Source organism: Elgaria multicarinata, chromosome 5 (assembly GCF_023053635.1).
Source record: "Elgaria multicarinata webbii isolate HBS135686 ecotype San Diego chromosome 5, rElgMul1.1.pri, whole genome shotgun sequence".
Taxonomy (NCBI): domain Eukaryota; kingdom Metazoa; phylum Chordata; class Lepidosauria; order Squamata; family Anguidae; genus Elgaria; species Elgaria multicarinata.
In genome coordinates this window covers 118,067,037-118,090,828 of record NC_086175.1, presented here as the reverse complement: position 1 = coordinate 118,090,828, position 23,792 = coordinate 118,067,037, and the positions used below count along the sequence as shown (strand labels likewise).

General features: G+C 44.6%; 3 protein-coding genes across 3 annotated transcripts in view; 1 reads left to right on the top strand and 2 right to left on the bottom strand.

The window, feature by feature from the left end:
• The window catches only part of YAP1 (Yes1 associated transcriptional regulator), a 451,661-nt gene that overhangs the window by 277,566 nt on the left and 150,303 nt on the right, over window positions 1-23,792 (top strand). The gene's annotated exons all lie outside the window — the stretch shown is intronic.
• On the bottom strand, window positions 652-10,471 carry LOC134399215 (macrophage metalloelastase-like). The gene is made up of 6 exons (XM_063127128.1): window positions 10,324-10,471; window positions 7,699-7,922; window positions 7,466-7,611; window positions 5,892-6,017; window positions 3,171-3,332; window positions 652-900 (listed from the first exon to the last, which is right to left on the bottom strand). Exons 1-6 carry the CDS (start codon window positions 10,432-10,434, stop codon window positions 884-886), a joined length of 786 nt encoding a protein of 261 aa, XP_062983198.1. The 5' UTR covers window positions 10,435-10,471; the 3' UTR covers window positions 652-883.
• On the bottom strand, window positions 17,592-23,731 carry LOC134399216 (macrophage metalloelastase-like). Its single transcript, XM_063127129.1, has 6 exons — window positions 23,591-23,731; window positions 21,344-21,567; window positions 21,105-21,250; window positions 20,062-20,187; window positions 18,770-18,931; window positions 17,592-17,659 (listed from the first exon to the last, which is right to left on the bottom strand). The coding sequence occupies exons 1-6, from the start codon at window positions 23,696-23,698 to the stop codon at window positions 17,646-17,648; spliced, it is 780 nt and encodes a 259-aa protein (XP_062983199.1). The 5' UTR covers window positions 23,699-23,731; the 3' UTR covers window positions 17,592-17,645.

The following is a 23,792-nucleotide window of genomic DNA, read 5'->3' as shown; positions in this document are numbered from 1 at the left end:
CTTGGCGGAAGAAGCCGCCTCCGGCTTCCGCCGAGCTCTATGACGCGGGCGAAAGCCGGCGGTGGCTTCTTCCACCAAGCTCTCCGACCCGGGTGGGCCCGGGTGGCTCTTTCGCCAGCAAAAGGAGGCTGGCGGGTAGGTCAGGGGCAGCTGATTCTCCAGCAAAGGCGCCGGGTGCGGCAACTCTTCATCCCGTCCCCGCGAGGGGCGATGCGGGGCCTCCTCCTCCTCCTCCTCCAACTCTTCTTGGAACGCTTAAGGTAGGGTACACATCATCGATTTCGGGACGCCCCAAAGCGCCTTCAGGGCGGCCCGAAGCCTATGTGTTGATCTGCTGCAGAACCCAGTCATGGGGGTTAATGCGAGGGTTAAGCAGCTGAGAGTTAAGTGAGGGTTGTTTAACCTTTACATACACCCCAATGGGTTCATACACATCACACAACCCCTTTGGAGGTTGCGTATGCGTAAAGGCAGCTACACACGCCTGGCATACGCTATGGCTCTTTGTGAGTTAAATAACCCACAACAAGCCCACCATGTCATCTGAACCGGCTATTGGAACCATGTATATCTCAGGTGGAGAACTCAGAGGCAGCCTGGTCCCTGCAGCTCAAAGGGCAGGAGGGGGGAACACCCATCCAGTGACCCCCTTTGTATTTGAGAATTTATTTATTTTTCCATGTGTGGTAGATTCTCACCTTTCTAAAATCAACCATTTAGAAAAGCTTAACATGTTTATTTGTTTATTTAAATTTCACGTCACAATTCTCCAATTCAGATGTCAAGAATTCTTGCAATTGTGCTGCATTAAAAATATATATTTTTAATCAGAAGTACAAAGTAGGATCCTTTTGTTTCCTTTGAAACACTTGATGGGGTTTGTTTACAGCCTCTTCTTTCCTGTGTGAAAGAAATAGGGACAAAAGGAAATAGAAAGTTATAAGAAATGTTCACATAAATCACCTTTGGCAAGGTGGTCTCAAGTGCGGGATGGACAGCACAAATCCTAGACATGTTTATTCAAAGTAATTCCCATTGAGTTCAATGGGGCCTTTTCTTAGGATTGCAGCCCCAGATATTTTAACCTTACTGATGTTGGGTATGCATCTCCCCTACTCCAAACTCATGACACATCTACACCAAGCAGGATATAACACGATGAAAGTGGTATGGGAGAGGTATATGGCATGTGTCATGGGCCCCAACAGTTGTCAATGCACTTCAATGCCCCTATAAAGCAGTTTTTAGATTCCCCTGGTCCATGGGGGGAAACAGAATCAACCAAATTGATGCATATAAATACCCGGGCATATGGTTTCATGAAGCTCAAAACTGGAGGGCATATGGCAAACACACCAAGACCAAAGCTGAACAAACTATTGGTGCGTTATCCCGATTCTTCTTTGTGAAAGGTGGGAAATATCTACTGGCAGCCATCTGGGTTTAAAAAGCTAAAATAGTGTCTCACTCTGTTTGGAGCTCCAATATGGTTTCCACACTTCAAAAGTTCTCTTGAAGGAGTGCAACATCTCTACCTCAGGCTAATATTCGGAGTCCCTAGATGTGTTTCCGGTGCTGCCCTCAACTTGGAGGCTGGACTAAGCAAATTAAAATGCCAAGCTTGGATATTTACCATACATTACTGGCTCCACTGCCACCTAATGCTCACTTCCAACTCCTTGGTTACCAAAGTCCTGTTAGAACCCTCCGAATCTCACTGGTCTAGGGCAGTGGTGCAAAAAGTAACCTCAATAGGGCTATCCCCTTTTTTCCTGCTATCTCTGGACTTGGACAGCGCTAAACAGATCACCAAACAGAGACTACTGGATATAGACCACCAAGAGCTCTGGGGAACTGCCTGGGGACCATGTTTCCCCCAATCATTGGGTCTCCCAGTCCCTTCTTGCAAAGATGGAATGCCATACCCAAATACAGGAAGGCATTCACCCTAGCAAGATTTAACGTCGTCCCCTCCAAGTTGCTGTAGGGCAGATATAAGAAAATTCCATCCAAAAACAGATACTGCCCATGTAATAACATCGAGGTGGAATCCATTCTGCATGTGCTGTTCCATTGCAATTTTTACCAACAGGCAAGGAAAGACCTATTATGTCCTATTATGCAACGTTTCCCTGGACACTCCCCTGAGTCACTTCTGATTAGTCTAGTTCAGGGCTCCAGTAAATCTACCACTGAACAGGTGGCCAAATTCCTGAATTTGGCCATCCGCACCAGATCTCTTATGGATGTCTGATTGTGCTTAAATCCACAGATGAGCAATTTTATTATCTATATATCCCTCCCTTTTTTCACTATGCTAGGCCCCAATAACCCAATTCTATTCCCTTTTCAAAAACCAAAAAATAACAATCTAGTATCTTTAGTGGTTTTGTAACACTCCCTCTTCTTTCTTTATCCCTATTTTGTATTGTTTTATATAATGATGTATCTTCTTGTTTATATTGGTCTGTTGACTGTAAATAAAGAAATACAATACAGTAGTGTAGATCCTGCCTCCTATGTAGCAGGCTGTTCTAAGAGGATCGTTTCCCTCCCTTCGCTTTTGCCTCTGTTTTTTGCGTTACTGCAAAGGGATGTTATGGAGCTGCCTTTGAAAGTGATCCTGAACCCTGAACTTCAGTGTGTTAAGTCAGAAAGGCTTGCTATAAATCTGTTTTAAAGTCCTCAAAATATTTCAGGAAACACAGAATATTCAGATATTTGTGGACATTACATGATTACATTTAGCACAGCCTGTCACTCATATTAGTACTACGGTGAGCACAATTCTTAATCCTAATAAAACATTTTCTGCTATGTGGCAATTTTCTTACCAAAGTTCACTTTTGCACTTATGGAAATATCTCACAAGACTGAGTAATTAGCTGTCTAAATCTGCCCTGTTCCGACTCTGCTGCTTCTTCAAACATTAGACAGTTCTAACTTCTGGGGAAGTGTAAAAACTGGTGAATAATTGCATTTCGGTTTGCATATTTGTTAGGTAGGTTCGTATTAAAATGTGAACCTTTTCTTGAGTTGTTTGTGTTTTTCTTAACAGTTGCATTTTTCCAAAGTCATAAAACTACTTCTTGGTTTGTTTTTAACAGATGTCACATTAATGGTAGACCTCTCATTTAACATAAGGAAAAGTCTTTCCACAAAGAAATTACCGTATAAACTCTGGATTCCTTTCGTATCATCCGCTGGAAGGCGATAATTATTTGGGTTCACATAGGAATAGGTAGGATACATCAAAGCGCTGGGGACACGCGAATGACCCAGTCCCAAGGAATGACCAATCTCATGTGCAGCAACAAGGAAAAGGTTGGTTTCTAAAACACAAAAGACCAGGCAGACAAATGATGAGTATTACTTATGTGTTTACACACACACACACACACACACACACACACACACACTTTTATTTATTTATTTATTGTTTCTACACCTAGGAAAAAGAAACCATGAAAAAACCAAATGCACAGATGGGGAATACTTGGCTCAGCAATACTCCCAGCATGCCTTGGGCAGGCAGCCAGATTTACTGGCCTTTGGCAGACACTGTAAGTGCCTGGGTGGGTTGCTGCTGCTTACCTTTCACAACCCAGACTCCTAAGGTTGGTCTTGACAAGCCAACCCAATTCCACATAAAAGGAAACAAAGCACATAAAAGGGCTGCGTCCATTTGCAGGGCCTCCTCCCACCCGCTGTGCGTGGTTTTAAGAACATAACTAAATACAAAAGTGTGACTTAGAGAGGACAAACTCTGCACATGCTCAAAGTGCAGTGATATCAGTGTTTTCTCAGAATCTGGGAGAAGCATGTACGTGAACTTCACCTTTAAGAGGGAGGGAGGGAGGGAGGGAGGGGAGGCACTCTGCACATGCCCAGAGGCTGAGGCAGTCCAAGGCATACATGGCCAGAGCTGGGCGCCTCCGCTGATAGCCGCTTACCTTCCCTCATCGGTGATGCTACTCCGTGATGCTCTATCGAGGAGCAGTATCAGCAACGAGAGGAGGGGAGTCCCTCTCAGAGGATGCAGGTACTTGTGGGCTGCCAAAGGCATGCTGGGAGCTGTATTACTGGCCTGCAGAGCAGCTGATTTTAAATAAAGCATGGGTTAGCAAACCAGATCACTAGGTGCAAACCTGGGGAATGTCTACACAATGCATGTATCCCGGGGTCATCTCTAGGTCATCCCTGTGTGTCCAAATGATACACAGGGGATCCTGGGGTCAACTGGGGATGACTAGGGACTTTCCCCAGGATACCTGCAATGATGGATTTCCTGTTTGTTTTTTTTGTTTTTTGCAGTCCTGGGACAACACTGAGGACCGCGGCCGGTGTGGCGTGGGCTCCCAGGTCCTCAAACGGGCATGGAACTGCATGGGGTGGCTCTGTGCCCTTCAGGGGTGGGGAGGCAGCAATTTCACCATCCCTGGGATGGCAGGGAGAGGAGTTTGGACGCGGAGGTTTATTTTACTTATCTTTTCCCCTGGATTGGGGCCGCCCGGCTCCTCCTCTAAAAATAATAATAACCATGCCCTATATAAGCTGGGGGAGCATCACGGAAGCAGGCAAGTCCGTGATTCCCCCCTGCCCTCCCACTATACCCTTAGGTATAGATGAGCCACTGGTCACTATCTCTCAATCTTAACTCAGCTCCAGTTTCCTGACCTGTCAGTAATTATCTTCGTTCTCCTTCTACCTGACTTGCTCCAACTGCCATTGACCCCAACCTCCATTCCATTCTAGCCTCAGCTATCAGTCATTCCAACATCCACTCTTGTGTTTCAATAGTAACGTCAGGCTTTTACATAAAAATCATAAACTTTATTCAGTAATCCCTCAATCTGTTTTGGAATGTTGTGGTTTAGTTATAACAGATAACAAGAACAACGCAGCATAAAAGAATCTCATCAACTTAAAAGGCCTTGGGGAAAAATCACTTGGCACTGGAAAGCCATTCAGTCACTAGGCAAGTCTGCCTGGGGAAAAAAATTCATAAGCAGGGTGCCACAACTAAGAAGGGCCGGCCCAATCCCCAGTTGTCTCCCACCACACCTCCGACGCTATTCAAAGATTAAGATGTTATTAAGATGCCCTAGGCTTAAGCCTACAACTCCCAGCATACCTTTGGCAATTTTATTTGTTAAAAGTTAACTCACAGGCCTAGCACTGGCCTACTACTTTAAGATGATTACTTCGCAGGCCCAAGCAACGCCGGGTATATCAGTTTGTTATATATAAAACAACTAGCTGTACCCTGCCACGCGTTGCTGTGGCTCAGTCTGGTTAAATTGAAAAGAAAGGAGTTAGTGGAAACTCCTGGCAGTTACCTTTCTTCAGAATGTGTAACTGACACAGGTGTGACATCTATATTCACTCAGCCAATTGTGAGAGAACATGCAAATAGGAGAGGAGGCAGAGGCAGTGGATTGGCCTACTGGTTGGCGATGTCACAATGACCTATAAGAGCAAATAGGAGAGAACATGCAAATAGGAGAGAAGGCAGAGGCAGTGGATTGGCCTACTGGTTGGCGATGTCACAATGATCAGCAGGACTGGTTTTGAGGAGGCCTATTTCTTCGATTTTAAGACAAACTTTTGTCTCCATATAGAACATAGTTACATAACAATGCTCGCGTATTCGAATGCAACGTTGTGTCAAAATTTCAAAGCAATCGGTGAAGAACTTTCGGAGATATAACGTCTGTTTCGAACGAACATTTACATTTTTATTTATATAGATGTGTAGAGTTCTTTGAGGGAAAGAGATTATTTGTGCTGATACTTCCATGCAGTACTAAGTCCCCATTGATAATAATGCAGATGGGTAAATCTGGAAGCAAAGCCCCAGGACTATTTTTAAAAATATAGAATGGCTTTACCTCTATTGGTTTCTGACCAGGCCTCATCCTCATCAAAGTGTGCATCTCCGCCCATGCCTTGTCCAGGGGCAAAAGCGTGAGCCAGAACTCCACCTCTCCCATCAAAAGCGTCGTAGTCACCGTGAGCTGAATTGGAAGAGAAAAAATCAATATACCTCCAGCAGTGCTAGAAATTCCCAACTATAACAATATTGTGTTTAATACCTTGAAAAGCTAGAGGGGAGGAACTGACACTACACTTGTTTTTCTGAGGACCTGAATCATATTTCTGATCTCCTTTCACTGTGTATAAAATAAACTGAGTTAATGAATACCATGATGAATTAGCAAAGGCATGGAGAAACTTTTTTCTTGCATTATTTGTTAAAATTAATATATAATTCATAACAATTATGATATAAATTTGCCATTTGCTGGGGTTATCCTGTTGCCTTGGAACTAAAGGTGTTTGCAGAGAATCAACTCCGAAATGTGCATGAGAGAAATATTCGGAATAGATGACCACACAGTTTGCAAGGAAGAATCATCTAATTTTCTCTTTGGAATCAGAGGGACTATTGGTTGCATTGTCTTTGTTCAAACAGATTCCTTCTGCATTTAGCTCTATGTGGACAATTTCTGAGCAGTTCTGTAGGTCTGTGGTTCTAACTAAAGACATTTTGGGCACAATCTCATCAATTGCATCCTTGGTGATAGGAAGCCCCTGAACTTGAGAGGGAGAAGTGGCGCAAATGATCTTCCCCTCTAAACCTTTCCGCCCTGAAGATTTCGCTAGATCCTTAGGAGTGGGAGGGAAGGAGACTGGGGGAGGCTCAGGATAACTTGTATCTGGGTCTCTCTGGTCTTCTCCACTCCCCTTCCACTGGAACACCCCCTTTCCTCCTCCTCCTCCTCCTCAGTTGCTTTTGTGACCTTAGAGTGGAGCTGGTGCAATTCTTTCCTCACTGGCTATGACCGGGCAGAGCAGGAGGGCTAGATTTCCAACTCACCCATCCAAGTTTGCAGACTTTCTCTGACCTCAGAAGGGGGAACCCCCACCAAGGGACCATAGGATTCCTCTCTTTGTTTACTTTAAATTTTTGCAACTTTTCATTCCAACAAGGCCCTATAGGACCCACAGAGGCTGAAGGATGAAACATCAATAGCATGTTTTATATGTAAAAAAATTCTTCGAATCCTAAGAAGTGTGAGGCATAAATATGAAAACTACTAAACAAAATAAAGCTTGTGGAATGAGCTCCCGAGAGAGGTCCGCCTGGCGCCTACACTGTACTCCTTTCGTCGCCAGCTGAAGACCTTTTTATTCTCCCAGTATTTTAACACTTAATTTTAACTTAAATTTAAATTTTACTGTTTTAACTCTGTATTTTAATTTTATATCAATTTTGCTGCGTAGTTTTTATTCTGGTTGTGCTTTTTATATTGAATTGTGTATTTGTGATTTTAACCTGTTGATTGTTTTACTATGATTTTAATTTTTGTGAACTACCCAGAGAGCTTCGGCTATTGGGCGGTATAGAAATGTAATAAATAAAAATAAAAATAAAGTAAATAAATAAGCTAGGCAGCCTTACCCCCATATGCAAAGAGAATTTCAATATCAGCAGGTCTTGTTGTTTTTCTGAACTGAAGTGGGGTCACATCACTCCACACTTTAAATGCCTTTGCTATGGCTGTGTTCACGCTGTCTCGAGGCATGTCAGGAGTGTAGTTTTTAATTCTTTGAGCAATGGACGAAAATACTATATTAGTATTTGGGAAATAGCTTCCCCCACCCTCATTCTCAAAAAAGTGAAATGTAACTAACCTGTAAGTCAACACATTCTTATTCCATTGTGGTCTTCCTGGAAATGTAGTGTAGCTCGAGACATCTGGAACTCCACATCTAGGCTGTTCCATTACTGTGACAGTTTCGGCATCTATTTTTCCCGTTACAGTCAAATGGAAGAATTTCTGCATTTCTTTGATTCGTTCTTCCAGGGTATGCTTAATTAATTTATCCACGGCTGGAAAAAACTTGTTAAGATAGGCCTAGGGAAGGAAACATACATGGGGTGGGGGGTAGGGGAAGAGAGTTTACATTGGCCTTTGCTAGACCTACCTCTTTATCCCTGCAGCAGGAGGGGCAAGCCCGCGGTGCAGCTACCGTGGGCTGTCGCTCTAACCTAGATGTCAGATGTGATGGGCTAAAGGAAAGCCCCGTTGCGCCCACCATTTTTTTTTTATTTAAAGGGCCGGATGTGCACAAACGCTTAGGCAATTTTTTTTTAAAAAATAAATCATTCTCCCTGCTCCCCCCTGCACCTGATCTCCCACCCGGCTCCAATCTCCCCCCCCATCTCCCTGGCTCCAATCTCCCCCTTTATCTCTCCCCTGGTTCTGATCTCTCCCCCTGTCCCCGATCTCTCCCCCTGCCCCAATGGGCCCCATGAGCAGCTTCTCCCGGCTATGCACGAGTAAGCGGCATTACTGGGAAAAGCCGCGGAACGGGCCAGACCTTCCGTGGTCCCAGGCTCAGCCTGGGACTGTGGAAATACTGGGCCAAAAGTGGTGCCCGTTACCCCGGGGCCAGGCAGGGTTGACCCCTGCCTGAGCCCGGGATCCCCTGTGCATCAGCTGGATGCATAGGGGCAAGCCCGGGTGTCAGCCTGGGCTAAACCCTGGTCTAGCAAAGCCCATTGTGTCTTGAACAGGCTTCTTACTTATCCTCCAAAATTTCACAGATGGAAATCAACATTACTAAAAATAGCAAGGCTGTAGCATTAGAACAGATCCATCAAACATGATAAAGGCCAGGGCAGCTTAAAAGGCCTTCACCTGGCACTGAAAAGATGAGATTCAGCAATTGACTATCCTAGTATTCCACAGATGAGGCACCACAAGTGATGGAGTGGTCAATTTCTCCAGTCACCAGCAGGGGTGTGTGTATTTAAGGCGCTGCTTCGGCTGCATGTTCCTTAAAAACCCTGTGGTATCACAGCTGCAGAGTGGGAACGGTTACTCTCTACAGCAGGAGGGAGTGCGGGCTTTCTTCCGTCCCCTTGGCCCATTGAGCCCGCCCTCTGCCCTGCCTTCCTGTGCTTCCCGTGACCTATCTGTGGCTGCGATCTGCCCCCAGAACACCCCCAGCCTCAAGCCAAAGCAAGGCCACCACCGATAGACAGTGGTGACCTCGGAGCAAATGAAAAAGTCACATTAAGTCCACGACATTTTAAATGTGCAGTTTCAAAGGGGGGGGGGAACTTTCGTGGCTGCGAGTTGGTGGCTGCGTCGTATAACCAACGCAGCACCACTGTGTAGCCATCATGGCATACATAGGGCATATGAACATCCCCAAGTGGTTTTGCAGTATATATTGAAGTCCAGGCACTCATTGTGACAGCTTCCATAGCTACATCTCCAAAAAGCGTCCAAAAATGCAGGCAGCTGTGTTGATGCAAATCAACAAATGAGTTCTAGCAATTTACATCCCCATCAGGAGCAGATCTTTTGTAAAGCCAATGGGTCTTAATTTAAGACCAGGCCATCCCCAAATACCTTGCATTTCAAGAGGGACAGCTCATGACAATCTATTCCTGCTGGAAAACTGTATTTCCCTGCCCCGCCCCTACCAAGGGTTGTAGCTAAGCTTAGAGGGAACAAGAAAGCCTGAGGAGAGTGGTAGATAACACCATCATCCCAGGTAAACAAAACATTCTGGTGCTTCAACATAAGAACATAAGAAGAACTATGCTAGATCAGACCAAGGGTCCAACTAGTCCAGCACTCTGTTCTCATAGAGTGTTCATCGGCCAGGGATGAACAAGCCGGGCATGGTGTAACAGCACCCTCCCACCCATGTTCCCCAGCAGCTAGTGCACACAGGCTTACTGCCTTGAATACTGGAGATAGCACACAACCATCAAGACTAGTAGCCATTGATGGTTTATCCTCCAGGAATTTATCCAACCCCCTTTTGAAGCCATCCAAATTGGTGGCCATCACTACATCCTGTGGTAGTGAGTTCCATCATTTAACTATGCGACGTGTGAGGAAGTGCTTCCTTCTATTTGTCCTGGATCTCCCACCAATCAGCTTCATGGGATGACCCTGGGTGCTAGTATTTTGAGAGAGGGAGAAAAATGTCTCCCTATCCACATTCTCCATACCATGCATGATTGTGTACACCTCTATCATGTCTCCCAGTAGCCTTCCCTCATAGGGGAGATGCTCCAGCCCCATTTAGTTGCTCTTTTCTGCTCTTTTTCCAGCTATTTATGCTAAGCATGACTAAGTCGGGATGCAACTCTATGATTGACCAGCAATGAGAAATATGTACATGCTCGAAGAAACCATACGTTGCATTCTGTGTATCACATAATGAATCCCCATAACAAAACTGTTTCTCAAAATACAGCAGCAGGACATTCCCTATACGGTAGGCATAACATACCTCTATGGATTTCAGATCCTTGAGGCTTGACAGTCCAGATTGGTGTCCTAATGGAATGGCAAAGCTGGAAGACAGCAACACTGCTGTGCACAAGAACAACATGAACCTCATGATAGAAGTGATCAAAGAGTCTATACTGAAAGAAGAAACTCTCTCGCCTCCAGTCTCTTGCAGCCAAGAGGGCAAGCTTATATAAGCCTGACTAGTGACACAATGTAAGACCAGGTGACTCACTTTATGGCATTTGCCTGCTTTTTTTAAATGTGTTTCTCAAACATTTTTTTGAAGTGTCACAATTCCAAGATGGCTAGAAGGAAGCATTAGATGATATCTCCCCCCTCCCTGCTTGTTGACATTTCCACTGATGTCATTGCAGAGAAGAAGGGAAGCATTTTGTCTCTCCCTCCCCTCCATTCAATCTTTTCTTTCATCTCTAAAACCAACAGGTTAGAGGGAAGTTGGTTCCTCTAATTTTAGCCAATGGCAACTGTACAACCACACCTTCTTTCAGATAATTCCGGTATTCTTTGTTTGCTATGGAGGACTCATTGAAATATTATCTTCTGTGTAGACAGCTGCATAGGTAGAGCAGTGGTCAGGGTGGTGACTGACTCGCAAGTTGGGCTGTGGAGTAAATCTGTGCAAAGTGACACACTTTGTCACATGTTTCTGTGGAAAGGATCCTGTTTGCGAATCCACTTCCTGGTCTGTTCAGCTCTTGGAAAGCTGCAATGGACTGGCTGAATTCGTTGGGTCATATGCTTCCTCTCGGGGCACGTTACAATGTAACGGGTGGGCGGTGAGGAAGCTCAAGTCAGTTGAAGCTCTCTCCTACTTTTGGTGCAAAACACACAACGGAATTTGCCAATTGCTTGACATGATGATGCTCCTTTTGTGTCTGGTACACCCTCAGCGCACCATCCATAAAGAGCTCTTTTAAGGGGACCTAATTGAGGCTATTGCTTTGTTCTAGGAGAACATTTCCATGCAAGGCCTAAAGCCTTGAAAGATGCAGGGTCATGATAAAAAGAACATAAGGGCATAAGAAGAGCCCTGCAGGATCAGACCAAAGGTCTATCTAGTCCAGCATTGGGCTTCTCACGATGGCCAACGAGATGCCTTGGGAAAGCCCACCAAAAGGTCTTGAAGACAATAGACCTCTCCCGGTATTGCCTGCTAGCAACAGCTATTCATGTTTAGTGGTGTTGTGCTTCTGCATATAGAGGTTCCATATAGACATCATGACTACTAGTCATTGATAGACTCTGTTCCTCCATGAATCTTTGAACAATCTTGTGAAAAGCCGACTCTGGCCATTGCTAGACCTACCTGATAATCGGGTGGTGACGAGGGGCCAGCCCGCACTAGAAGTAGCGTGGGCCGTCGCTCCAATCCAGACATCAGACGCTACAGGCTGCAGGAAAGCCTCGTCATGTCCGCCATCTTTTTTCATTCTTAAAGGGCCGGGTGCGCAGGAGCGCACTAACGACCAAGGTGAGTTTTTCTTTTTTTAAAAAAAGGTTTCCCCACTCCCCCCTGGCTCTGATCTCCCCCCCGCCCCGAGGGGCCCAGAGCTCTTGTGGAGCGCTGCACCCCGTCCGCCGCTTTTCCTGGCTACTTGCGAATAATTGCAGTAGCCTGGAAAAGTGGTGGAAAGGTCTACACGCTTGCTTTCTTGGGCTCAGCCCAAGAACGCGGGAAATACCAGGCTACAACTGTAGCCAAATACCCTGGGGCAAGGGAGGGTACCCCTGCCTGAGTCCGGGATTCCCTGTGCATCATTTGGACGCACAGGAGCAAGTCAGGGGTTCACCCCGGGCTAAACCCTGGTCTAGCAACGGCCTGTTCTTATCTATTCAAGGCCCTTTAGAAAGTATGAGAGAGCTCATTAAATCCCTCCCCCATGAGGAAGTTCCAATGATTAAGTTATTTCTAAAGAATAACCATGTGCCATCCCACTTTTCTATTTTTGGATAATTAAATATTAATGATTTTACTGGGAAGTATTGATGATTGTGGTAGTTTATTTATAGATTTGTATGCTGCTGAAAATCTTTTAAAAATGTAAGCAAATCAAGTCCAGAAACTAGGGATGTGCTCCGCTCCTAATCGGACCTGCGAATTAGAAGCGGAGCGGGGGGCTTCGCCTGCCCTTAAGGCGGAGGTGAAGAGGATTGGGGGGCCGGCGGAGCGTGGCGAAGAGGATCGAGGTGAAGGTGGATCCTTCGCCTCGATCCGGAGCTCCGCCGGAAAGGTAAGTGGGGTTTACCGGGCCCTGCCGCTGTCGCTGTCGCCAATGCGGCGACAGCAGCAGAGCCCGGTAAACCCCCCTCCTCTCCCTTACCTGTGTCCATCCGCGGTCTGTCGGCTTCTTCAATTGAGCCCGCGGTTCAACCAGGAAGTCTAGGCCGCACTTGCGGCCCAGACTTCCTGGTTGAACCGCGGGCTCAATTGAAGAAGCCGACGGACCGCAGAATGAGGCAGGTAAGGCCTCCCTCCCCCTTGGTCCCTTACCGGGCTCTGCCGCTGTCGCCGCACAGGCGGCGACGGCGGCAGGGCCCGGTAACCCCCCCGCCCTCCTCTCCCGGCCTTACCTGGCGCCACTCCCCTCCACTGCGGAGCTCCGATTCGGAACCAGAGCTCCGCAGCGAAGAGGAGCGGAGTATGGGCAGAGCGGCGCAGAGTGGAGCGGGCCGATCCGAAATTTTCGGATTGGCCCGTGGGGCGGAGTGGGGGGTCCGTGCACACCCCTACCAGAAACACAATGAAGAATTATTCTTCCTTTTCCTTCAAAAGGAAGGTGTGATTAAGGCCATGTCAAAGACTGGTTTTATTTATGTAAAGCACTTTGGTGTGGAAATTAGTGTGGGAAGCCAAGTTTAGGTTTTCATATATATTATAAACATGCTTGTGTGTGTATTTCACTGTGTATAAATGCTGGGGATCTGCAGTTTACCATGCATAAATATGGGTTTGAATGCGGAGTTTTGTGGACTGGGGCCCTTTCTACACCTAAGGATTATCCTAGGAAAATGGAGGGATTGTCCCTGTCTGCTCCCGGGATCCCCTGTGTGTCATTTGGATGCACAGGGACGACCCCTGGATGATTCCAGGAAAAACAGCAGGAGGAGACATGCCGTGGAACTCCGCAAACTGGATGATCCCACAGGTGGAAGAGGGTTAGTTTTTTCACGCATTTACTCTCACCCCCCCTCCAATATGCTCCTAAAAATCTGCTTTGGAGAGTTGGGGGACCCTCCAGAACAGTGTACAAGGTGGTGCTGGGAGTTGCATGGAAAAGGAGGAATTAGTGGAAATTGGCACCTTGCCCCCTTTTTCCAGTGGGATGGTTCTGCTGGATCCCAATTCCCTCCACCAGTACAAGGAGCCCCTTTTTGGTGGATGGACAAGTTTGGATCGAACCCATGGAATGAATAATCATTAATTGATTATTAAACATTAATCAATTCATTTCCCATATTTCCCCAAATAGTCTCAAGGCTGCTTACAAATAAAATACCAATACCCAATTAAAAAAAAAATATCAACATGTAATGGGCTCATCTACACCAAGCAGGATATTCCACTATGAAAGCAGTATGAAAACAGTATATAAAAGGCAGGATCTCCACTACTGCTTTATAGTGGTACTGAAGTGCACTGACAACTGTTGGGGCTCAGGACACATCTGCACCAAGTAGGATATAACACTATGAAAGTGGTATGAAAGCAGTATATGGAATGTATCAATGGGCCCCAACAGTTGTCAGTGCATTTCAGTACCACTTTAAAGCAGTAGTGTGGCTCCTGCCTTTTATATACTGCTTTCACACCACTTTCATAGTGAAATATCTGCTTGGTGTAGATGAGCCCGTAGTGAGAACAGCAAATAAAACAGTAGATTCAGCAAGTAAAAGCAGATGAAAGCAGCAGATGAGGCTATTATAAGGGGTCTTGAATTTTATTAAAAACCTTTTAAAGCATGAGAGAAGACGATGAGCCAGTCCGACCATTAGACAGAGTGAGGCAGCCACCTCAGGTAGCTCTTTTTGGATATCATGAAATGACAGCAAATGGTTAGTTATTTAATATATACCCTGCTCAGATGACAAACTAAGCCACAGGCCATAGCTAGACCTAAGGTTTATCCCTGGATCGTTCAGGGGTCAAACCTGTTCATCTAGGTGACACGCAGGGGATCCAGTGCTCAGGCAGGGGTGAACCCTGCATGATCCCAGGATAAACCTGAGGTCTAGCTGTGGCCACAGTGATTAAACGTTTTGAGCTAAACGTTATGGCTTAACATGTCATGTGAACCATGACTTAGTGTGTCGTGTGATCCATTCCTAATCATGGTGGCTACCTAAACACAGCTTTAACATGCTCATTAACCATTTGCTGCAAAAGGGTTAGCAGCCTAACCATGGCTTAGCATGTTGTCTGAACAGACCCATGTTTTGTCTTTTTACTGCCAGGGTAGGGGGAGAGACACTTGTGAGATTTTATTCACTTAGGTGTCAAAATAACTTGGCTAGCCTTGGACACAGGCAGGACATACAGTACTGTTTTGTAATTCATAGAATCATAGACTAGTAGACTTGGAAGGGGGCTATAAGTCCATTGAGGCCAATTCTCTGCTCAGTGCAAGATTCCAGCTTAAAGCATACTTGAAAGATGGCTGTCCAGCTGCCTCTTGAATGCCTCTATTGTGTGTGAGAGCCCACAACTTCCCTATGTAATGGGTTCCATTGTCGCACTGCTCTAACAGTCAGGAAGTTTTTCCTGATGTCCAGCCGGAATCTGGCTTCCTGTAACTTGAGCCCACTATTCCATGTCCTGTCCTCTGGGAGGATCGAGAAGAGATCTTGGCCCTCCTCTGTGTGACAACCTTTCAAGTATTTGAAAAGTGTTATCATGACTCCCCTCAGTGTTCCCTTTTCCAAGCTATACATGCCCAGTTCTTTCCGTCTCTCCTCATAGGGCTTTGTTTCCAGACCCCTGATCATCCCCGTTGCATCTCCTCTGCACCCTCTCCATGAAAACAATGAGAAGAGATAATCAAGGTTCTTGCTTGCCCTTGACTGTAACTTAGCACAGTCGATATCTGTATTTGTTTTTCATTAGCTATTAACGTATAAATATGAACTCATTTCCTTGACTTCTTGTGAAGCTGACTTGAACTCTTATTTTGTATTTAATAATTGACATGAGATCTTGGCGGGTGCCTGTTGTTCTGCTTTGAGCAAACAAATGTTTCAGGGTTTATCTAGAAAGCCGTGGTGGACTACCCAGAGTGGCTGCACTCTAGCTGCACTACCCAGAGTGTTTTTCTCCCCAATCCTGGCACTCAGATTTTAAGCTCTGTGTATTTATACACTTTGGTACACCTGACAGTGGGCCTGTTCAGACAACACACTAAGCCATGGTTAGGCCATTAACCCTTTTGTGGCAAATGGTTACTGAGGTGTTTGCTAGACCTACCTTAAAATTCAGGCGAGAGAAGGGGAGAACCAGTGATGCAGCTATCGCAGGATCTTGCCCTCATTTACATGCGAGCCACGACGAGCTCACAAAGAGAGCTGTCACGCCCACCATTTTTTTGTTCTTAAAGGGATGGGTGCGCACGAACGCTTGTGCACCCAGCTAAGTTTTTTTTTTTTAAAAAAAAATCGTTTTTCCCACTCCCCCCACCCTGCGCCCCGTGCGCGGCTCCCAGCTACGCACGAATAATCGTGCGTAGCCAGGGTAAAGCTGCAAAAACAGGCCACACGTTCAGTGGTCTCGGGCTCAGCCCAAGACCGCGGAAAATACCAGGCCCAAAGGGGTAGGCTATATCCCGGGGCCAGGGAGGGTTGATCCCTCCCTGAGCCCGGGATCCTGAGTATCACCCCGGGATATACCCTGGTCTAGTCATGGCCTGAGAGGTGGCTATATAAACTGTGGTTATGTAGCCACCATGGTTAGGAATGATTCACATGACATCTAAGCCATAATATTTAGCTCAAAATGCTTAAGCACTGAGGCTTAGCATGTTGTCTGAACAGGGTAATAGAAACTGTCTCTCAATTGCAAACAGGTAGGCTAGAGAAGTAGACACATTGATGTTATCTTGGATGCAAAAGAATAAAAACAGACCGTGGGCAACTTTAAATCAGAAAGAAGTCAAGTGTATTAAATTCACTGCATACCAGTTTTAGTGAGTGAAAAAAGAGACCAAATTGAAGGGACAATCCATGTCACCTTAGAATCATGGGAGAATATATAAAACATAAAATGAATCAGTAATTTCTTTTTGTATTTAATCAGAAGTTGAGGTTCAATGAGAATCCTTGAATGTAGTTAAGATAGATCATGATATATGTCTGTGTTTAAAGATGGACAACTGTAATATTATGAAATGAGATCACCAAACAGAATGTATAGCATCTACAAACATAATTACCACAGTAATTACGGGCCATGCTGTAACATTACACCCAGTAAATATTTGTTGGATTATCTTAGCAGCATAGTCAAACGAAGACAAGTATCAATATGTGAAGTGTGGATCTTCTTGCTGGTCTAGGGTAACAGAACCTATTTAAACATATGGACAGGTACAATGGAGGAAACACTCAATTCCACCAATAAATCTCTTTTTTCAGACACAGCAATTTCTGGGCATGGCCAAATTGATGTATTGCAAGTATATAAGAGAGGGGAAACAACTCGTGTCTGGAGATGACTTGGGGATGGAAGAGGGGAAGAAACAGACAAGTTGGAGTCCAGACAAGTTGGGGGACCTGTCGGTAGGGAAGTCAACCAATCTAAATAGAGGAATACATCTGGTTTTAGTTCAGAAGGCATTCTCTCTGAACAGCCAGCTGTGCAGTCTGGGAGTGGTCCTGGACTCAGCGCTAACTGGAGAAGCTCAGGTGGTCGTGGTGGCAAGGAATACTCATGGCCTTTTCTTAATGTTGGGATAATTCTTAATTTTGGGGCGGCTCAATTTCGGAGCTGCTGATTTTATTTATGATCCTTGTTTGTATTGAATGTCATTGTTTTGTATTGTATGCTGCCTTGCAAATATATCTGGAGGTTGAGGCAGTTGCTTCTATAATAATTACTCCATAAGTAAAAAATAACTTGAATTTATTTATTGACTTCTATTGTACTTCTATTCCTCCTTTTGGAAAACAACCAAGGCACTTTACAAAAAATAATTAAGGACATTTGGCTTTATGATTAAAAAGGGATATTTCATTCATCTAAAACAAATGTGACCAGCACAAGATATAAATATTTGATGTCGCTGAAATGCGTAATGAGGTTCTTCAAGGGGTTCATTTCCTCATTCCTGTGGAAGAAAAAGGAGAGATTGTTTCGGAGAAATAAATAAGTAACCACTACCAACATTGTCTGGGCCAGAATGAGAAGCAGGCGAACAAGCAGCTGCAATGGTAAAGAGGAAAAGTAACTCTAGTGGGCCCTTGTCAGTGGGCTGCTGCTGGAGCTTCACCTTGACATCAGTCCTGATCAGACCAAGGGTCCATCTAGTCCAGAACTCTGCTCACACAGTGGCCAACCAGCTGTCAACCAGGGACCCACAAGCAGGACACAGGTGCAACAGCATCCTTTTGCCCATATTCCTCAGTGACCGATGTAAATATGCTTACTGTCTTTGATACAGGAAGGAACACCTAGCCATCAGGAATAGTAGTCATTGATAGCCTTTGGTTCCAGGAAATCACCCGATCCCTTTTTAAAGCCATCCAAATTGATGGTCATCACTGCATGTTGTGTTAGTGAATTCCATAGTTTAATTATGCGCTGTGTGAAGAAGTCCTGAATCTTCCACTAATCAACTTCATGGGATGACCCTAGGTTCTAATATTATGGGAAAGAGAGAAAAATGTCTCCCTATCCACATTCCCTATCCACCCTATCCACCATGCATAATTTTGTACACCTCTATCAGGCGTCCCCTTAGCCTCCCTTTTTCGAAGCTGAACAATCCCAGCTGTTGTAACCTTCCCTCTTAGGGCAGATATTCCAGTCACTTGATCATTTTAGTTGCCCTTTTCTGCACCATATTGCACAGGTTCTTTGGGTGAAAGAGATTCCTTGTGCTAGTATTTTCATGTAATACTGTAAGTGCCCCATTAAAATAATGCAGATGGGTATATCAGGGAGCAAGACCAAGAACCTGCGTTTTTATAGTATGATCCAACCATGTCAACTCTTGGCAACAGCCCTGCTGTGAAGGCTTAAACCATAATAATTATGTTAGTGATTAAGGTGCCACAAGATTCTTTCTTGTTTCAGCTCACCACTCTTACACACCCTCCAATGTACTCCTTGAATATGCAGTTTAATATTAAGAACCAGTGTGATTATTGAATTAGCCTGTTTTTTGTGGGGCTGGTATATTTAATCAGAGGAAACAGACAATTCACATTGAAATTACCGTATAATCTCTGAATTCTTCGCCTGTCATCAGATGGGAGCCTGAAGTTATTTGGATTCTGGTAAGAATAGGTAGGGAACATCAAAGCCCCACGAACATTTGAATGGTCCAGCCCCAAGGAATGGCCAAGTTCATGTGCAGCAACAAGGAAGAGGTTGACCTCTAAAATACAGGAGAAGAAAAAGGAGAGAATCAGATCAGTGTTAAGTATATAACATCAAAGGTACCATAAATTAATTCCATCTGAAATACTTTCACTGAAGATTTCAGAAGTTTAACCTGGGACTTTATTCATGCAAAATGTGTATTCTACCCTTGAAGTACAGTCCCAGGTACACAACCATTTGGGCTCTCATCATTTTCTGCGCACAGCGCTTGCCACATGTTGTACCATCGAACACTGGCAAAATATGATAGGGAGTTTTACACGACAATATCACAACTTTCCTTCATGTGGTCTGGGCCCCCCTGTGCATAGTCTACATTGCCCTGCACATGCAGTGCGGACAGGAGGAAAACTGCCTTAAGTTGTGCTAGGAAGATTCCCTTGGAAAAGAGGAACAGCTTGGTGAAGTGCTCTTACATTTTTTTATATATATATTGGGATTGAGATGCATATATTTCATGGAGTGCAATGAGACTTACTTCCTGCTAAGTTTGTGTAAAAGAGCAAGGAAACCGTTTCAGTGGAAGGGCCAAATTCCAACCTGGGAAAGGTCTTGGGGGGCACATTCCATTTGTGGGCATGGCTAAAGGCAGGGCCAAAATGTGATACTTAGTGATTTTCAGCCTACTCAGAAGTAAGCAGGACAAGCTTCTGGATGCCTACTAAGAAGTAAGAAGGACTGAATCACTCAGCAGCACTTTCAAATAGCATCCCAACTATGAAGCCTCTACATGTCTGTCTATTCAGCAGGAGAAGCCTCAAAAGCCAGCAGGACTGAATCACTGAGCAGTGATTCCTTCACAACCCCCCACCCATGAGGGATAAGAGATTTCCCTGGCAGTAAGAAGGGGTGGAGGAAGGCCAGCTGAGAAGCCCACATGGAGCTGTATCTGGCCTACATACTGGTCATTGTCCGTATCTGCAACCTTAATTTGTGTTTATTGTTGATTGCCGCTTTTGATATTTTGTCATGACAGTTGTTATTTTATGACTGATTAATTGTTCATGGCTTGTAGCTTGCCTTGTTTACACTGTGTATTGAAAGAAGGGACATGAATACTTGAAATCAACGAATCAATTAAGCAATGTACAAACAAGCAAAAATACTTCTTAAGGAATGGCTCACCTCTGTTGTATTCTGACCAGTGTTCACTTTCATCAAAATGAGCATCTCCTCCTAGGCCTGATCCAGGAAAATAAGCGTGAGCCAAAGTTCCTCCTCTTCCGTCAAAAGGGCCACCATCACCATGGGCTAAATTTGTAAGGAAATAATAGTTATTTTCAGTACAAAACACAGCAGTTACATTAGGCACAGTTACTTTATGTGAAGTATGGATTTTGTAAAGTTCATTCTGTCTGTGATTCGCAGATTGTCAGGTGCTGTCATCCACTCATTGATAGAATAGGTTTTTTTTTACCAATTTCCCAAATATGTGCAAATTCACATTTGTGAAAATGCATAAATCCCCCCAAATGCACGAATACCGCCAAAATGTGCACCTTCATGCTTTAGCTTGTGGGGGAAATGCACATGTTCAGCTAGTGTTGTTGTTGATGATGATGATGATGCATATTTTTCTACAACTGAATTTGACGAGATTCTGGAAAGTAAAAAACCCACTCAGTCTGCAAGTCTGTGGATTCCATGCAGCTTGAAAAAAACGGTCTGCTATGGAATCTGTAGGCCAGATTCATAGAAATCTGAACTCATTTGATTCCATCGTGGATTTCTCCAACATCCCTATTCAGTGAGCAAATTATCTTGGACACTATTTAAGGACAAAGAACTCAGAGAACGAACAGTGAAAGCGTGCCAGTCATTTTTATTGCATATTTAGCTCAGTGTCAATTCTGTGATGGGTAACGTTTCAGAAAAGATCACATTTTCTCCTGGGCCTAATCTACACCAAGCAGGACATTGCCCTATGAAAGTGGTATATAAAAGGCAGGAGCCACACTACTGCTTTATAGCGGTATTGAAGTGCACTGCAGGATCTTCACTGCTGCTTTATAGCGGTATTGAAGTGCACTGACAACTGTTGGGGCCCATAGACACAGACCATACACCACTTTCATAGTGCTACATCCTGCTTGGTGTAGATTAGGCCCCGGTGTGAAAAGTGCAAAGGAGGGCGGGGGAGGCTAGATAATAAATATAGGCAGACTTACCACCATATGCAAAAAAAATTTCAATATCAGCTGGTGATGAAATTCTTTTGAACTGCAGTGGGGTCACATCACTCCACACCTTGAATGCCTTTGCTATCACCTCATCCACTTTGGCTCTACGCATATCAGGAGTGTAGTTATTAATCCTTTGAGCAACAGAGAAAAATAAGATATTAATATTCAGGAAACAGCTTTGCTTATGTTTCAACAGAAAGCCAGCAAGCTGAAATATAACTAACCTGTAAGTCAGTGTGTTTCTCCTCCACCTTGATACTGCTGCAGCTTTGCGGTATTCTGGAACATCCGGGACTCCACAGCGAGGCTGCTTCATTATTGCCATTGTTTCATCGTCCATTTTTCCTGTGACAGTCAAATGGAAGAATCTCTGCATTTCTTCGAGCTGTTCTTCCATGCCATGGCCGGCGGCTTTACGAAATGTCGGGAAGAATTTGTCGAGATAAACCTGCACCAGGAAAGAAAGAAGAAAGTCACTTCACAGTCCTGATTGCATTTGTTTTACTTTGCAAGGGACGTTAAACAAGCCTTCCCTGACTGACCAGCCGTGGTTTTAGGGTTATAATCTGATTTTAAATATTTTAATTTTGCATTTTGATTGTTTTTCTGTTATTCTTCACCGCTTGAGAATCCTATTGGATGTAAAATGGCATATAGATCTTGTAAATAAAATTATTATTATTATTATTATTATTATTATTATTATTATTATTGAATTTATATCCCACTTTTTTTCCTCTTGCAAGGAATCCAAGACATCTTACGTGGTCCTCCTCCTCTCCATTTATCCCGACAGTCAGGATAAAACAGTTACACCTAATCTGCACCAAGAAGGATATTGCACTATGAAAGTGGAATATAAAGCCTTAGCTAGACCTACCTTTTAATCCAGGATGGAGGAGGGAAGATCCTGCGAAGTGATTATCGCGAGATCCCTCCTCCGTTTACATGTGAGGTGCAACGACCTTACAAGGAGAGGAGTTGCACCTGCCATTTTGTCTTTTTAAAGCGACAGGAGCGCAGGAGTGCTCAAGCGCTGAAAGGTAAGTGTTTTTTTAAAAAAATACTTTAATTTCCCAATTCCCCCACCCTACCCCCAATAGGTGCTGTGCTCCTGAGGAGCCCTGCACCCCGTACGTGGCTCCCAGCTCTGCGGCAACGGGCCACACATTCGTGGTCTTGGGCTCAACCCAAGACTGTGAAAATACTGGGCCCATAGTGTAGGGCTCTATCCCAGGTCAAGGGAGGGATGATCCCTCCCTGATCCCGGGATCCCCTAGGCTCTAGTATTATGGGAGAGAGAGAAATTTTGGGAATGTTTCAGCACCTTGGACAGCAACTTTAGCGTTCTGGCTGAAGCTGAGAATGGATTCTCAGGTCACAGCTAGACCTAAGGTTTATCCTGGAATCATCCAGGGTTCACCCCTGCCTGAGCACTGGTTCCCCTGTGTGTCACCTAGATGAACAGGTTTGACCCCTGAATGATCCAGGGATAAACCTTAGGTCTAGCTATGGCCTCAGTCTCACCAAAATTGGAGTTACCAGCTCCCACTCCTGAGTGGGTAACTGAAACTGGCACTCCAAATCCAACACTCTGGCCCAGTCTTCCCAAACTTGTTGGCTTTCAGATGTGGTGGACTACAACTCCCATCATACTTAGCTAGCACAACCATGTTGGCTCAGGATGGTGGGTGTCCACCATTTCTGGAGGGCACTAGGTATTTATTTATTTATTTATTTATTTATTTATTACATTTTTATACCGCCCAATAGCCGAAGCTCTCTGGAAAAGCTGCTCTAGTTCAATGTGTGCTGGCCATTATATTCCTGTTGGTGAGCCATAAATTCCACCACCTAGCCCCTTCAGTCTGCCATAGGGAATCTGCATACAGAATCCTGCTTCCCCAACCCATCTGATCAAGCAGACGTCGTGCCTTCAACGGCTTCTGCTTTTTTCTCCTCTCTCCCCCTCAACCTGATTGTTGTAATACCTTGCCCAGTGAAGAGAGCTGTAGATCTGAAACGCTTGCACATTTTGTGCCCTTTTGGTTGGCCTAATAAAAGAATGATATTAAGATGGGCATATCAATATAGAACACTGCCCACATCTGTTCTGTCTCCATGTGATGGAATTATTTATTTTGGGTGCAATCCTATGCATGTCTAGATAGAAAAATTCCTGCAATTCCCAGCGTTCTCCAGCCAGAGAATGCTGGGTGTTGTAGGACTTTTTTTGTGTCTAAACATGCATAGGATTGCACCCTTAGTTATTATTTACTCAATTAGTAAGAAGAAAGGCAGGGTGAAGGCACAGAATGAATGCATTACCCGCTGTCTATAAAACTGGCTTCCTCCCTACATAGAAACCTAACAAATAATTGATTAAATATAAAGTCTCAACTAAAGAATAGTAGCAGTACAGTCTTTATGCACTGTACAGTACAACTGATAAAGGTTTTAATGATACTTACCTGTAGAAACTTGAAGTCCCCAATACTTTGTGCTGCAGGTATGGTTGCTACTGGGATAGCAAAGCAGTAAGGCAGAAAAAGTGCAGTGCCGATCAAGAGGTACTTCATATTGGATCTTATTGACAGCTGTGTGTTTAAAGAGAAAGGCTTGTTTGTCCTTCGATGTCTACCAACCAAAGAGGGAGAATTTATATAGAGGCAT

Excerpts from the sequence above, each read along its gene's own strand:
- LOC134399215 (XM_063127128.1), bottom strand. The coding sequence starts at position 10,434 with ATGAGGTTCATGTTGTTCTTGTGCACAGCAGTGTTGCTGTCTTCCAGC. Across the intron at positions 7,923-10,323 it reads AGGATCTGAAATCCATAGAG|GCCTATCTTAACAAGTTTTT; the intron begins GTATGTTATGCC and ends TTCCTTCCCTAG. Across the intron at positions 3,333-5,891 it reads CTGGTCAGAAACCAATAGAG|AAACCAACCTTTTCCTTGTT; the intron begins GTAAAGCCATTC and ends TTTGTGTTTTAG.
- LOC134399216 (XM_063127129.1), bottom strand. The coding sequence starts at position 23,698 with ATGAAGTACCTCTTGATCGGCACTGCACTTTTTCTGCCTTACTGCTTT. Across the intron at positions 21,251-21,343 it reads AGAAACACACTGACTTACAG|GATTAATAACTACACTCCTG; the intron begins GTTAGTTATATT and ends TGTTGCTCAAAG. Across the intron at positions 18,932-20,061 it reads CTGGTCAGAATACAACAGAG|AGGTCAACCTCTTCCTTGTT; the intron begins GTGAGCCATTCC and ends CCTGTATTTTAG.